The sequence below is a fragment of the Epinephelus moara genome, chromosome 4 (assembly GCF_006386435.1).
Source record: "Epinephelus moara isolate mb chromosome 4, YSFRI_EMoa_1.0, whole genome shotgun sequence".
NCBI lineage: Eukaryota > Metazoa > Chordata > Actinopteri > Perciformes > Serranidae > Epinephelus > Epinephelus moara.
Window position 1 is genome coordinate 36,379,270 of NC_065509.1, and position 17,136 is coordinate 36,396,405.

General features: G+C 40.0%; 1 protein-coding gene across 1 annotated transcript in view; it reads right to left on the minus strand.

Moving 5' to 3' along the window:
- Positions 1 to 17,136, minus strand: part of fstl5 (follistatin-like 5) — a 253,793-nt gene that overhangs the window by 44,838 nt on the left and 191,819 nt on the right. The window contains exons 9-10 of the mRNA XM_050042857.1: positions 10,623 to 10,784; positions 8,348 to 8,482 (exon numbers count right to left, since the gene is read on the minus strand). Of these exons, the coding sequence (XP_049898814.1) occupies positions 8,348 to 8,482; positions 10,623 to 10,784 (297 nt within the window). The remainder of the gene's footprint in view (positions 1 to 8,347; positions 8,483 to 10,622; positions 10,785 to 17,136) is intronic.

Genomic DNA, 17,136 nt, shown 5'->3' on the forward strand with positions numbered 1-17,136 from the left:
GAAAAATGTTTTTGTGTGGGTAGCTGACATATTCGAGTCTAAACTATTTTAAACGTGTGAATAATCACTTTTTAATGTATTGTAATGGATTATATTAGCATTAATTTTTGGAATAATTTATTTTATCAAACATGTTTGAATGTGTGAAAAGAACTACTAACTACATTGTGAGTGGGGAAATATGCAGAAATAATTTGTGAGTGTGATTCACAGAATATCTGAAGCAGTGCCACCACTGAGTGTGTGAGCACGAAGCAGAAGGGTGTGTGTGTACTGCAGATGGGGACTGTGCTGTTTAAGTAACACATCCTACAACTTCAGCTAAATGATCCGCCCTGAATACTCACTGTAAGATCATCTGTTTTCTATTAAAAATATATTTGTAATGGCAGCTATTTGTTAAACATATTAATATCGACTACTAGGAAAAATCACAAAGGTAAAAAGAGCATCAGAGTTCAAAGACACTTGTTGTGCCTGAGTTACACTGAACATCACAGTACAAAGTTTGAGCAGCTCAGACTCTCCTCATTGCTCCGTTCTGGCCTTAAACTCTGAAGTATTGACGGCAGCTGGCAGCTTTCCTAGAAAATATCACCCAGCCGCCCCCTTATTGGAGAGCCCAATAAAAATATCTGTCCATCTCCAGTGGCTAATCAAATGCCAGGATAATGCAAACGACAAGAAAGGGTCAAAAATCAAACTCGCAGCCTTCTCACAGATTTAATAAGTTTTATGTTTGTTTGTTTCACCTTCTTATATGAGAGGCTGGACAGCAATAAACAAGGCTGCACTCACATAATAAAATAAAAATAAATAATAATGAATGTACAGCTATTTCACACAATCAATGACATTTCTGAGCATCTTATGTGTCCATATATGTATAGTCTTATTTTTAGTTTTGTTTCATATATTTTTATGCCTTTTTAAAGGCCTTTCCGAGTATATATATATATTTTTTTTTACATTTGAAGCTTCTCTTGAGGTTTTTGGGTGAAGCTTCAAATTGACATCTTTCTATGACATCATCACCTTGAAAATACGAGTAATGTAATTTGTCTGATTGAAAGAGTTAGTGTTTTTTTTTTCTTCTATAATTCAGCTCCTCTTCTGTGGAACCATCTTCCTGTTACAGTCTGGGAAGCAGACACCGTCTCCACATTAAAGAGCAGACTTAAGACTTTTCTTTGTGATAAAGCTTATAGTAGGGGCTGGCTCAGGCTGATCTTGAACCAGTCCCTAGTTGGGCTGATATAGGTCGAGCCCCTTCTCTCCTTCTCAATCCACTTCAATTCAGTAGGTGTTATTGGCATGGCATTTCTTATGTGTTGCCTGTTGTGTATAAATTTTAAAGGAGAAAAAAACATATTAAGTGAAGGAGTAAATTTCAAGGCAGAGTGTGATCTATGAGGAGATGAACTATATGTTGTTGTGTTGGTTGACTCTTAGGCTGTGACATGCACCAACATATTTTGCTGCATCTATGCCGCTGACGCCATTTTCTCCAAGCAGATGTTGCATTTTAGTCTGGCCGGAGAGTGAATCAAAATCTTGGAGTTTACATTTAATATTGCTGTGTTTCCACCTGTCTCTGTGGGCAGAGCTGACACAGCCTGTCTTCTCTGAGCAGCCAGGTCTAGAGAACACAGGCTGTGATCACTGAGTCTGTACATAGTTAGTGTTGTTTTCAGTTTCTGGTCACAGTGGACAGATTGTTTGCCATCATGTACTGTCTGTTCAAGGCCAAATAGCATTGAAGTTTGTTTTGTTTTTTGTGGTAGATGTCCAATAGTTGATGTAGTTTTCTTTTTCTTCAGTGATAATTTGGTTGCGCTCCACTGTCTCGCAGGTTCCCTCAAATTACAGCTATTATTATTATTATTATTATTATATTATCATTATTAAAATTAAGGTTATTGGAGCTCTTGTCAGAACTGTCTACCCTGCATCTCTCTCTGTCTCTCTTTATGTATCATTTCGCCATATGAATGACTGTACAGTTATTATGTTGATCTGTTCTGTACAACATCTATTGCACGTCTGTCCGTCCTGTAAGAGGGATCTCTCCTCAGTTGCTCTTCCTGAGGTTTCTTTCTACTATTTATTTCCCCGTTAAAGAGTTTTTTTTTTGGGGGGGGGGGGGGGGTTTCTTATCCGCTGTGAGGGTGCAAAGGACAGAGGAATGTCATATGCTGTAAAGCCCTCTGAGGCAAATTGTGATTTGTGATATTGGGCTTTATAAATAAAACTGAACTGAAAATTGAATTGAATTAATCAAATCCACTTTCTTTAATGAGTAAAAGTAATATGGTGCTGCTACATTGCTGCTAGACCACTCGTTAACATAGGTGAGGGACAGCAAGCAGTTTTGACCTCAGTGAAGGGTTTGTTTGTGAAAGGCTTAACACCAACATTGATGGATTGAAGCAGAATATGTCATTACACAAAAACATGTTGTGATTCTTGGAAATATCTGGATCATACGAGACGGAAACAATCTTATGCAGCCACCACTGAAATCTAATTTTGCAAATAATATAATACTAATAATACGATTGTAGCCTAATCTTTATCTGCAACTGTGCAGACAAACCAAGTCTAAACAGAACGTACAGACATGCAAGCATTTGAATTTTGATTTAGAATTTGAATGTCAACATTACGAATGAAGATTTGAAGCCTTGAATTACTTGGTGCAGGCCTATTCTTCTTGTTTATGCTTTATGAAGAGCACTCTGAATGCCTTTGTGTATGAAATGTGCTGTATGAATAAACGCACTTGGCCTTTAGACTCTGAATGGACACAGATTATTAAATAGTTATTTACAGTTGACTTTCTTTGTCACCCCTCTCTCTGCTTCCTCACTCACAAACAATCAGTTGTTAGCTGTAAAGTACTTTGTGATGAACTCCTGTTGAAAGCACTTTAGAAATAAATTTGACTTTACTTGACCTTTTGTGACGTTTAAACTAATTACACTTGTGACGCTGAACAATCCGACAGCCCTCTTTCTGTCTCTCTTATCCAAGACCTCTTGTGAGTTTCATGAGAAGACGGAGTTGGTGGAGTGGTGTGAAAACATGATACTAAATACTGGTTTTGATTGTACTGACCTATCAGGTTCTGGCTGAAGGACGTATCGAGTTCACTCTTTGTTATGTGCTTGACATAATTACAAGTGGGAGGCAGAGTGAAACTTCTTGCAAATAATTCTGACATAACATAATAACATGTATAAAACCTGTTACAGAGATGATTAGTTATTTTAGATTCAGTGCCCAATTAGCAACATTTTTCTGCTCGAAAAGAGGTCTGACAATCACTTTTATAATGTGTGAGATTTCAAAACAACATGAGACAACAGACTTCCAAAGAGACAACATCACCTGTGACCAAAACTGCACATGCATCAGTTCAAAAACAACAAAATTAGTTTATATGTAACAGGAAACAGTGGGAAGATACTGCATGCTGCACAAAGACAAACTGCAGTGGCAGTACTCAACAGAGATTTGTTGGGTTAATAAGGTATAAAGCGGGTTAAAATAAACTCCGTAATCAGCCGTGTATGAGCCATCTTAGTGGTGATCTCTTCAATGGTCACGGTTTTCATGAGCTATTTATGGTACAGTAAGCAATTCTCAAAGTCCAGCACTCTGGATTTCACTTGTTTGCATTTCTGTTTCACTCATCTTAAAGAGAAACTTTTCCCTTTGTCATGCTTTTGTGTCTAAGTGAACATCGGAGGCAACAATTTTTAAAAATTGGTCCAGTATTGAGCGAGAGTGCTGCAGCTGCAAAAAAGGCTGCGATGTAATCCTTTGGGGAATGTTCACACTGTCACTTCACACCCACTGAAAGAGCTTGTTTTGCCACCAACAGGCTCAGATTGTTGTTATAAGTGTCTGACAACATTATGGACAGGACCCTACAGAGAAATAAAAGGTTTTTCTTTACCTTTCTCTTCATCCGGTCTGTCTGTTGTTTTCCTGCAACAACTCAACTCTTGCGAAACTACGAGACTTCTCCTTAAGTGAGACTTGGTTAGACACAATAACAAACAGACCAGCTCAAGCAAAAGGTAAAGAAAGACACAAGGTCATGGGAAAATAGGGTCCAAGTTGAAAAATACAAAAGTTTCCCTTCAAAGAAATGTGCACAGAGTATGTTATACCCTTCTCACTGCCAACAAATCCCATTAAAATGCATAAAACAACGCTGAACTGATCTGACTACCAAGTGCTGTCAGTGTATCTACAGCCTGATGTAGTCTAGTCATGTATAAACTTTATTTGAACAGGTGGTCCGGCTGAGATCTCTTTTTCAAGAAAGATCAGAGATCAAGAAACATTCAAATTCTGACAACCAGTTATTTTGAGTCAATGCCCTATGCAGAAAATCTGCAGCTGAAAATAATCCACAACAAATAAGAACCAAATTTAGGTGTGAAAGCACTTTGAGATGGATAAGCCCATTGCAAAAACAATCGATTTATCAAGAAAGTAATCAGTGGAATAATCGCTAATTTGATAAAACAAAAACAAACAAAAAAACAAAAAAACCTTAACTGCTGCCCAAGTTGGTTTTATTCTTTTTATGTTTTTTTTGTTTTTTTTAATTTGGTGTTTTTGGACCAGATTCACTTTTTAATAGTTCTGAGAAAGCCCCATTTAATTGCGTCTGAACCGTAAGAACTTGGAATGATCATAGTTCTCAGAATGCTGTGTTGAGTGACTTTTTAAGCTCCATATCAAGAAAACATATTCTCCTAGCATAAGAGGAGCCCTAAGTGGCGTAAGTGTATATTGGCTGAACACAAAAACCAATGCAGCACCAGCAACCACCATTTTTAAAAACCCGTTAGCCGCGTAAACAACAGACAACACAAAACTCAAACAACAGCTTGTAATGTAAATGGGAAGAAGACACGAATGAATGGACCGACTGCGAAGTCCAGGCTTTACTGAGCATATACGTGTCAGGGGAAATACAACAGGATTTTGACTTGTCAAAGCGAACTAAACTAGACCTAAACCGGTTTACGTCACTTCGACGTTCTTTGGCGAATGCAAAGAGAAAAACATCCCCTGAAGGTCTGTAATTCTCGGGGGAGCTCCCCAGACCTGTTTTGTCACCAAGAGAATAACACCAGCCTATCCTAAGAGAGATTTTTAGGACATAGTGACAATATTTTGAAATAACAAGTTAAAGGTATTATCATGATGATACAAGCAAAACAAATTTGAACACTACAAAAAGGAAATTTCCAGACTCCCTTCTGTGCTAGATGACCTGTCAGGTGTACACCTGAGAGCAGAGGTGAAAGTTTCCGAGGTTTCAGAGGTTGAAGGCTGCGGGCGTTATGAGCTGACACCTCACATTAGCCTCCGGCTCCCACAGACAGCCAGCGCAGGGAACACAGATAGTCAGCTTCCATTTGCTCACTTAACTACTATCTGAATAAAGGTGGCATTCTCACAGGGAAGCTGCAGTGGGTCAAGTATGCAGTCAGTCAGATATTCATGCCTGACTACGTCACTGTAGTAATATCGGTGTTTTTCTCTCTACCTTTAGTAATGTAGTGCAGACACGTCTGTCTGTCTGCTGACATCCCTTTGAACTCCTGTCCTGTGGGGTTGCTCACACCAAAAGGGTCTGCAATATCCATCTCCCAGCACCATTTTGGCCTGCGGTAGAGCTTCAAAAGCTTCAAAGCACACGAGTGACTTCCGACCTCGCCAAGCATGATCCTCTGATGCGTGACAGACTGGGTGGAGGAAGTGTCGTACCGTGGGGACGACATCTGAGCGCGTTGGGTGTTGTAGAGGTGTGGGACAGTGTGTGCGTGATGTGTGTGACTCGACTGCAAAGCCGCTAAGCGCGCTGTTCTCGAACCCTAATTACCCACAGGAAAAACAACACACTAACAACTGGTCATGAACCCCAAAGACAGATTCTGACATTTCAGAGAAGGTCAAAGTTAATTACCGTGTGACACCGTATTCATGTGGCGGGTACAAGAGGAGATTGTTTGTGTCGGAAAATGCTTCCAAATTTAAATAAGAAGGTTACTTGTGTCACAACCCTACTGTTACACAGTTTCATATTGACAGTGCCAAATACCACCTTAATCAATTGATATGCGTGCCAAACATCACTGATGTGGAGGATGACAGAGAGGAAACTGTGGAGGAGGTGTTAAACAATTAGCTGATTAATCAACTGACTGAAGAGTAAATGGGTACAATTTTGATAATGAATGAACGTTTGTAACTTATTAAGCCAAAATGCCAAACATTTACTGGTTTCATCTGATCACAGATGAGGAGGATATGCTCGTTTTCTCTGATTTATGTAATTTTGAATCCAGGGTTCCCACACATTTTTACCGATTCATTTTCAAAACCTTCCCATAACTTTTTACTTCATTTCCATGACTTAATTTCAGTAGTTTAAAAAAGGTAGGCTCATATAGCCGTACAGCCACTTATTATGAAACTTCCCAGGCAGAGACGCAAACTGCTAGCACGCAAACTTTACTCACTCGTTAGATGTTTCCACTGTCAACAAGCTGCATTTGCCGATAGATGAGATCAGGAAATACAGGTACTTCAGAAAACATCAAGGCCACGCCCCTTTTTGGGGATAGAAAACTGTAGATCTTATAGATAGATGCAGTTTGACATGTTTTTGAATTCTAATTTTGACACATCTGTGTGCATGTAATTCTTGTAAACATAGACTTGTTTTTTAAGACACGTCTAATAATTGCACAGTGAGCTTGCCCAAACTTGAGCATGCGTAATACCCTAATAAATCAAGGTTGATTGCCATCATGTCCCTTTAGTCTTCCCTGCCAAGTGGATCAATGACCCAACACAGTGGCCAGATATTATGTATTCTGACATCTATACCTCTCTGGATCACGATAGTGTATCGCTGGTCTAAGTAATGTCTGTAAATGACCAACCTGTTTAATCACCGACTGTTTGATTCAGGCTGTGATTCAGTTGGAGGTGACAGTCTGATGCTGCTGTACTGTATGACTACATTACAGCAGCTACCACTCAAGCTAACAGCTTGACTATCACTAGAATCTTTTAGCCATTCATCACACTGACAGTAAATATTCATGCATCTTATGTGCTTCAAATCTCAGTGTGAAAGCCTCTGTTTATCCGCTATGCAACAGTTATCTGCATTTACTTGTTTCTCCTCTGATGTGACAGCGTGTCGGCGTGACTTTGGTGATGACACATTGCCGGTCTGGTGTTGGTATATTATATGATACTAGTGACATTTCAGCCGTCGTGCAGTGCCGTGCTAGATTTGAAATTAGTAATACTAGGAACATATTTTGTGAAACGTTAGATATGTTTTAGGTATTTCAGGTATTTCTTGAATATATTTTAAACAATAGCCAAAACAATGTCTACATTTCCAGGACCTTCAGAGCTGTGGGAACCCTGACTACCTTTGGGTTTTCAGCCCAGTTCAGACCAAAGATTCACGAAGAGACGAGTTGAAACATTCAACTACTTCCAATGCACCATTCTGCAACATTCTAAAAACCTGCTGGTTCACACCAATGCAACTAGATGAGACTGTGTATCATCTGTATGCAACAACTCTCTGTACTTCTGTTCTGACTGGCAGCTTTTCAGGCTTATTTTGTGGCTGAATATATTTTGTAGCTTCTTAAAATATGAATGAGGATAGTGATAGTGAGATACTGGCTACAATTGCATTTGTGGTGATGAAACAGCAAAAAACAGAAACAAAAACAACATCAGATGGACTGTATTCATGATTAATATGCCATAATGAGCTATTAATTGTTTATGGAATAAGTTGTGGAAAATGTCCATCACAATATTTCAAAGCTCAAAGTAACGTCTTCACATGTCCGACAAACAAAGCCAAAAACAAAAATAGTATCCCCTTTACAAGAACATAAACCAGAGAGGGGCAGGAAGTCTTCATATTTGCAAGGCCAGAGACAGTGATTGTTTGGCATTTTTGAGATTCAATTTATTTTCTGTTGACCGACGTTTCATCACTTCAGCACTAATAAAAATCCCAGCATGGAGGAGATAAAATATGAGAGACAAAAATGTCTTCCTGAGTGGATGTAGGGGGTGCATGAACAATTGTTCCTGCCTCCGAACCAGGAGATGAAGAGAGTATAGATAGTATCACCATTACTTCCCTTGCAGAGGCTCTATCGTTGCATCACAGGATATAAACTATTAAGAACTGACAGGATAAATTATTAAGAGCTCCATTTGCATGACTCCATTATCCCCTGGATAAAAACAGACGAACATCATGACTTATACATACAAGTTTTGCGCGCTGAGTCCTCCACAAATAGCGAAGAGATGTCCTCGTCTACGCCAGCATCATTTTTGGCAATGCAGGTATAGGCGCCGGTGTCCTCAAAGTGCACATTGCTGATGTGCACCTCGCTCCCATTAGCTTTGAGGAACAACACAGAGAGAACAGACAAAAAAAAAAGACAGTTTGCCTTCCAGAAAGAGATAAAAGGAGACTTCCATGTTACCATCCTCTGCTACCATTACCCTGTTACATAACCGTTCTCTAATATGTTGGGAAGGAAGGTGAGAGGTTTGTTTCAGGGAGAATTCAGTAAGGTGGGAGTTCAAAGTAAAAATGTGGCGCACATGCTGTGTTTCTGTGAGCACTGGGAAAGGTTTCTGGTTTAATGTTTCTGTGTACAAGCTCAAAGGAAAAGCATCTGGCTTTGCTGGTAATTGACAGAAATACAAGAAACTTTGCCTCAGATTATTTCATACTTTCACCAATTTATCAAGATACCAATATTATGAATCTCTTAATGACCGAAGTTGAATTATTTTGCAGTTTCAAGCCAACATTTTTAAACTAAATTATCCAATGCCATCTAACCACAAGTTCAACCGACCAATCAGCTGACAGGCCAGCATCTTTCACTGCTGAAGACGTTAACTCAGCAGGACAAATGTATCATAAATACTTTTATTGTTACTGAAATATATGTGATCAAACAATTATGGACACAAGATAATCGAGATAAAACCATTACTGAGCCGCATTCTGTTTCCCAATAATGCTCTGATTTTGTCTTGTGTTATAAAGACAAGAAAGTGTGTTGGTGTAAAGTGTGTTGGAGAGGAAGCTTGATGGACAAAAACACCAAGCGTTTGGACAAGCTGGTTAAAAAAGCTGGCTCAGTGCTCGGCAGGAGACTGGACCCACTAAGAGCTGTGGTGGAGAGAGGCACATTGAACAAACTGAAAGCTATAATGGACAATAGCAGACATCCTCTCCACAGCCTCCTGGAGCAACAGAGGAGCAGCTGCACCTCCTGAATCCAGTCACACACATCGCATTAGCCACAAGTGGACTTGACTATGGACTGGGCAATTTTATTTTAATTTAATTTCTATCTATGCACTTATTTTAACTTCGTTTATTTCATGTCTATTCTAATACCACTGTATTGTTGTTGATGATGGGAAGTGTGGATGTTGTTTTTGTCTTTTATGAGCTGCTGGACAGTTGAATTTTCCTTCAGGGTTGAATAAAGTTCTTTCTATTCTGTTCTTTTCTAAATCCAGCACACCTCTTTCCTTTACAGTGGTGCGCTTAGTGATGCCAACTTGATCACTTCTTTGTGACTATTTCAAAAAGTAACCCGATGCCATCAAGACCACTGCAGGTACAGCCTATTGTGCTCTCATTGTGTTACAAGGCGGAGCTCTCAGGATGGCTGCTAACAATCCTTTTACGTCAGCTTCATCAAAATGTGTCAATTAGCAGGAGGAGACCAAAAAAGACTGAAAGGTGAGTCATCTCTCCCCACAGCGTTCAGGCAGCCTCACAGTGCAGATTCAGACTGTGCTTAATAATAACTAATGCTTATAGAGTATTAATTATATATATGCATATATACTGCACGTTGTAGAGAATAACAAATTAAAGCGTACAGTCCGAGGGCTTCAGCCCAGCTACAGTGTGCATTCATGTGTCTTATCAGTCTGTTGTGGCTGCCCTGTAAAAAGGAGCGCAAGCTGCAGTTCAGAAATTATCAACAGGTCGGTCTTATGATGAAGCATTACATTACAATACTGACATCTGTGTTATCTATTTTCAGTTAATGACAATATGCCAGTATTTGAGTGGCTCAACTGCTACATTAAGACTTTTGGCCAATGAGCCACCTACAGTTTAGTTATATTTAAAGTAAAAAAAAACAACCTCACAGTTAAAAACACACAAAGTTCAATAAAAGCATATCTTTCCAAAGTCAATAAGTAATCATGTTATATAATCCTGTTGACCAGAATAATTGTGAATGTGATTTCTGCCATAATCGAGCAGCCCCACTATCTACACTACTACTATCACTACTATCACACTGTGGGATAGTCAGGGTCATAAAATGTCTATAATAGTGACATTTATTTTAGTGGCAGGAGCATCAATTGTCAGAGCAACTGTAGCAGTAAAAGTGTTGGTAACAGCAGTAGTAAAATAATAATAGCTGTAACCGTAGTGGGAATAAAAATATATAAGTGTAAAGGCAGAGAGCAGTAAACTCTTGACTTCTGTGTACCTTGCAGGGTGAGTTGTTTGGACAGCTTGGTTGTGATGTCCATGCCGTTCTTCAGCCAGGCCAGCTGGGGGCTGGGGATGCCCTCGGCGTGGCAGCGCAGGCTGGCAGTGACGCCTGGCTCCCTGGCTTGGCTCTCTGGGTACACTCGAATGACGGGAGGAACTGGAATATGGTGAACAAGAAGAGAGAGAGACACAAGATGAATAAATGCAATGCATCCCACAACATTGTTTACATCGGTACCACTTGAGGAGTGAGGCAGCCTTATTGAATGAGAAGTTTTAGAGAAGATGCCAAGTGCTGAACTTATGGTTTGGCATTAGCATACACTATCAATAGGATTGAGTGTATTTTCAGCATTGCTGGATGCCTTTAGATAAGGTTAACGTGCTCTGTGAAGCCAAACAAATAAGATAGATAAATAAGGGAGAGAACCTCTGTTCGGACGTTATTGATTTTGCTTGGTAGCAATTGATTTTATGTAACCTTTTGTCAGGGAAGGGAATGGGGGGATAGATGCGAAGAAAACAAAATGTGTGAAGAAAGAAAAGGCACACACTAAACGTCCCTCTCTTCTGCAAACTGTTCCAAGAGCTGACTTCACACATTTCTGCACATTGTGCCACTGTCACGCTGGAGTTTCACTTCTTTACCCTACCCTGGAGCGAAAACAAACAAAAAAACTCCCCTACTGTACTTCCAAGAACCATAAATCAACATAAATCAATAAAACACACAAATACATTAATAATATGCATTTATGCAGTGGCTGAGAATGGGCCACAAGTTTTGCTCTACACCCTGTGGCTAAATTGTTCGAGTCTTGCTCCACAAAACATGGAAAATATCAAAAGAATGAATTTGAATAATCCTTTAAAGGAAGAAGCCTCCTCTGAGTAGCATAACAATGATAACGCCTTTCAAAAAGGATAGTAGTATCTCTGGAGGAGACTCTCCCACAGAAATGGTGACTGAAACTTGGACAGTGACAATGAACTGTTTACAGAGCGACCATAAAAAAGCAGCATGAGTTATTCCACAACAGCCTGTCACATATAAGACGACAACCTGGCAGTGGTTTAAGTAGGGACATCAAATTTTTTTCTATCTTGCCATCTTGTTTTGAGCAATCCCTCACAGCCTCTGTGGCCCAAATCAGTGTCCTCTTTTTTTTTTTTTTCCTCCTTTCTGAAACAGACTTCAGAGACATGAGCGGAGGATGGGAGCGAGAGTCTTGGCAGAAGCAGAGAAGGCAGACGTGCTGTAGAGACCATTTCCTGTGGGCACTGGGTTAGAGGAAGTCTTTACTCAGCCAGGTGAGTGAAATGACTGAAGATTGTTGCCACGGCCATCTGGTAACCACGGCACTCCCGGGCTCTGGAGCTCAACCTGACTGCCAACATGCCAGCCAGAGTGGGCCACCGAGAGCTCCTGTGACACCCAGGTTACTTTACCAATCACAGTCACAGAGCTACTTTTACACCGATGGCCCTCAACAGTAACAAGGTTGACTGAGTAATGCCCACGGAGACAATTATTTTGTACAATCTTTTGAGTGACGATTATTACTCACACTTAATATCCTAACACACGCCAATACAAGCACACAAAGGCTTTCTTAGTGTGTTTGTACAGCTCATGTTCTTTCTCTGGTTTTATTATCCCTCTTTTAATCAGTCTGTGTGTGTTGACTGTAAATCACTTTGTGAAAGGCCTGTTAGTTGAAATTGCTCGGTGAATTAAGGTTGTTTGAATCTATAGCTGCATCTGTGCATTAGTCTCCCTGAATGCACACACGCCTCATTCACTAATACGTCTGTGGAAATGTTCTTACTCTGCGCATAAAACAACTGCACACACAAAATTACTCTCAGATTCATGACACGTGCACACAAGACAATTTTGCTCTTACCACCATGCATATGTTAGTGAATCAGAGTCGTTCTAAACTGACAGACGCGTGCCTGCTATTTGCAATCAGCACACTGCCACGCCCCCATTTCTCTATAAACAGAAAATACGTTTGCCCAGAGGTGTGTCATGGAAAAAGTGGTGAAGTTGTTCCTATGAACAGATTAAGGTCCTGACACACCACTGTTGACCGTCAATGAGCGTCTGTGAATGTCTCAGCAGTCGGAAAAAGCTGATAAGTATTCTTCCCTCTCTTCAAAGATGTTATGTCGGTCTCTGAAGATGATCTCCTACAGGCATGGGCTGCAATATCTTCCAGCCATGTTAGATATGCCATCTTAACACTTGCCTCAAGGTAAATCAGAATCTTGAGTGTCTGTTAATGACAATAATAATAATTTCAAGGCACTAAAAAATGCTGGAAATAACTGATCATTACAGGAAGATTCAATAAAAACTAAAACTGTTATAGTATAGATATACAAACTCTACTGTCAGCAAACACTCAATTATTATAGTCAAATATTTTAATAATAACTATAACTGATGAGAATGAAAGGATATCAAATAAGTGCACGCATTAATAAATAGCTGTGTTGATTAGTTGGCCCCTAGGAAATTAACTGGCAACTGTTTTAATAATTGATTAATCACTTGAGTGACTTTTCAAGTAAAAATGCAAAACATTTGATGGTTCAAGCTTCTTAAATGTGAGAATTGGCTGATCTCCTCTGTCTTAAATGACAGTTGAGTTTATACCTTTGGGTTTTGGACTGTTGGTGAGACGAGGACTCTGGGGAACTGTGACATTTTCATGATTTTCTGACAATTTACAGGCAAAAAATGAATTTTCTGACAATTTACAGGCAAAAAATGAATCCAAAAAAATAATCTGCATATTAATAGATAATGAAAATAATCATTAGTTTATGCCTTACAGAAGAGAACTTTAACTGACCCTCTTTTCATCCATTACTGATGATGGGGGATAAATCCAGCTGAGTCCATGCAGCCAGAACCAGAACTGAGTTTGTCCTTGACTGCTAAGGAAACTCAATCAGTGCAGAAATGACAGATTTGCTGGATGTGGAGGAGTTAAAGACTAAAGCTGGGCTCAGACAACAAGAGTTTTGAAATCCTAACTGATTTTGAAATCGGATTGCATCAGGCACATGAGGACATGATGTTCATCCCTCTAATCTCAAACATGCACACACTACGAGCCTTGAACACAATGGAGCATCACACACTACAGGACATTATTAATATTACTGTGTCAAAGGCAGCATGAATGCACCACCTCACGTGAGACAACTTGCTGTAATGTTAACAATATTGTGTTGTAAGAAAAAACAAAAGCAGAAGCCAAAATGAGTCTGGATGAGAAAATGTTTGGAACAGGTTCTCGATTCTTCCGTGAGAGCTGGAAGTGAGATTTTAACTGTCAGTTTTCGTATCTGTCAACAGTAGTATGCTAGCTTAAGTTCGCCTCAAGGGCTAGAAAAGTTTACCAACACTGGCAGCTGGTTCACACTGACTGTAACTATTCAGATTTTAACTCTTTAGTACCTGCCATGTTTGGAATTATCAGGGCGGCCCAATGAGCCTGTGAGGAGTTTGGGAGGTTTAAAACCTGATCTGCAAACCCCTCACATGAAGGGCTTTTTTACATTTAGTCCTTTTTAAACAAGCCAAGCTCAGTTCTCTTGAAGTGGACCAAAAAGTGGACCAACAGAAAAGACACTCAGTTCTTTTTGTGTTCACATAATCAGTTAATTTGACTCAGGACTCAGTTCTCTTTCTGGTCAACTTCAGCTCTGATGGAGCCTGAGTCCTCTTTTTGTTCACACTATAGCCTATATATAATATATACTGACATAGCTTTGTCTTTACTTTGACGTGGCACTGCAGTGCAGTTATGAAGCCCCTCGCTTTCAGATTAACTTAAAATTGGAGGAAAATCTCAGCGTTTCTGCGTGCTGTAGACTGTTGCTGTTTGATGTATTCTACATTCCACATCTGGAGACATGCAGTATCTTCTGTGGACCAAACTACTCCTTGCCCTGCGTCCTTGCAAGCGCTACAGGCCAACATGGTTTCGTCTGTTTTTTTCAAGCGTCCCAGTGCAACAGCATGTGATCTAGAGGGCTAAGTACAATGGCAAAGAGCAAATCAAACCTGGAGTGCATAGTGTTCACAAGGCACAGCTTAGGTGAACCACACAGTGGACTTTATGTGAACCGAACTCAGACCATCTCCCGAGGTGGTCTGAGTTCTCTTGGAGTGTTCACACACGCACAAAAAATGCCAAGTCACCGCTCTGAGTCCGTTTAGAGGGCTGAAAAGGACCAAGTGTGAAAACACCCTAACAGACAATCTGGGCTGAACCCTGTTACCGATCAAGGTCCCAGACCGGATTTCTCTTCCGACTGTTAAGAAGGATGAATCAGGAATAAATCGGCCCAAAATTTTTGTAGTCTGAACCTGACTTAACCTTAACTAACACAGACTATCAGAAATCTGGATTCTTAGACTCACGTATAAAGAGAGACAAATAACCAGATTCCTCTGTGCTACACATAATACCCAAACATCAATACCGTCTCTAGACTGCATGTAAATGTACTCATTATAAAGGCAAGGTTAGGCAAATATGCTCCACTCTGAATAAACTTATTTAATCCCACTATTGCAAATTTATTGCAATTCATGAGTGGTATTTCAGTTTAAGTTTTATGATCAGATGAGACTTCCTTCTGTACAAGGAGAGCAAGGGTTTACATTTGTTTGTTTGTGTGGCAGTGGTTGAGGGTCGATTTTGGGGTCATGGCACACATGGCATGTACCTATGTTCCTGGCCCATAACCACAACAACCAATTAATCAACAGCCGTATAGCACAAGCCTAGATCGACCAGATTCCCCTGAGCACGTCATTAATAAAACCTCTCAGGCAACCTCACAGAGTTGCGTTAATTAGTGTGTTGAAACAAAAGTAAAACAGATCAAGACTTTTGATTCATGAAAAAAACGTATTACTGCCACAGCCGCCAGTAATTGGTAAGTTTTTCAGCGACAGACACTTCACTCCAACAAGCTCACACACAGCACAGTGTATGTAAAAGTGATACAGAAGAAATACATTCTTTCTGCTGTATGCTTGGTGATACAAGCTCTATTGACCTGTCTCTAACACAGTGTTTTCCCCGGAAACTGCATTTAAAAAAAGAAGAAAGTAGGTTCATCTTCCATTCAAGGACTAGACGTGAATGTCATTACTCATTCAACAGTTTTTCTCTGCAGAAGAGGATGAATAGTGTGAAGGAAAACATTAAAATGATCTGGATGTAACTCAACCAGCTGCTTCCCAGCGGGTTCCGATACACTAATCCACCAGTTAATACTCATTCGCTTTGAGATGGTAAAATGGAATTAGAAATACCTTTAGGCTACAGTTTGTCATGTTTAATAGCTCCATTTAAAAATATTATAGCTCATTTCTGTATTTATATACTGTGTGATTTAAAGGATGCCGAATATAGTATCTCTTTCCAACATTCATCTTTGTTTCACCTTTAAAATCTATCTGGGAACAGGAGTTAAGAAAGGGGAGACAGGACAGTGATCCTGTGATGGTGATGGTCTTTTGTTCGGGCCAATACAGTGTATAGAAATAACTTCTGATGCTATAGAGACTGATAGAAAATGGATCAAGCTTACATCTCATCTCCTACACCCTTTTTGGGTAAATTGCTTGTGAGATGTGAGATGATGGAACTGGTTGGTACTTTGTGCTGAAGATCCGCAATCAGAGCTGAAAACACCACTACAGAAGTCAGACAGGTTACAGTAAAAGAGTAGGTGCAGTGTGTGTAGAGGTGTAATTACGGAGTAGCTAAGTGCAGGTGTAATCAGTGCTGTGAATGGGTGTATGGAGGTTGGCTGAGGCAGAGTTCAGTCCTCTGTAGGTTTCATGGACCTAATTCAACCAAACATCTGCGCTGGGAGGGACACGCCGCCTGCCAAAACTTCAATAACCCAGCCTAGTTTCCTCAAACATCCAAGTGAGGTTTCTACGAGTTCAGCACGGCATAATTACTCACACACAACTGTGTTGGTAAGCACAGAAACATTGTTAAAATATTATTTATAAAACCTGAGCATATCGGGTAAATCAAGGTAATTCTGTGTTATTAAAAAAGTCATAAGAATATGGAATACATTAATGTTAGATGTGTAAACAGAATGATACACGTATGCTGTAGTCAACCTGGTTCCAGACCATTTTTACAGTTTTGCAGAGATTCAAATAGTCGCTGTGTCTAATAGTGGTTGTTTCCTACGGTTAGAGGAACACTTGTTGTCTGGGAACCAGACAAATCTGTGAGCTCATGTTTTATTTGCTCTGGCAGATGCGTCTGATCCCCCACCCGTTCAAACAGATTTCCAGCCGACCAGGCCCACTTCGGGCCAATCACAACAGTTTATCTAACAAGGGGGATTTTTAATAACATGACTGACAACTTGTCTTAGCGCTTAATGCAAAATATGTGATGATGTCATTTTTGGCTCACGCAAGGGACTCTAAGGTGAGCATAAACCTA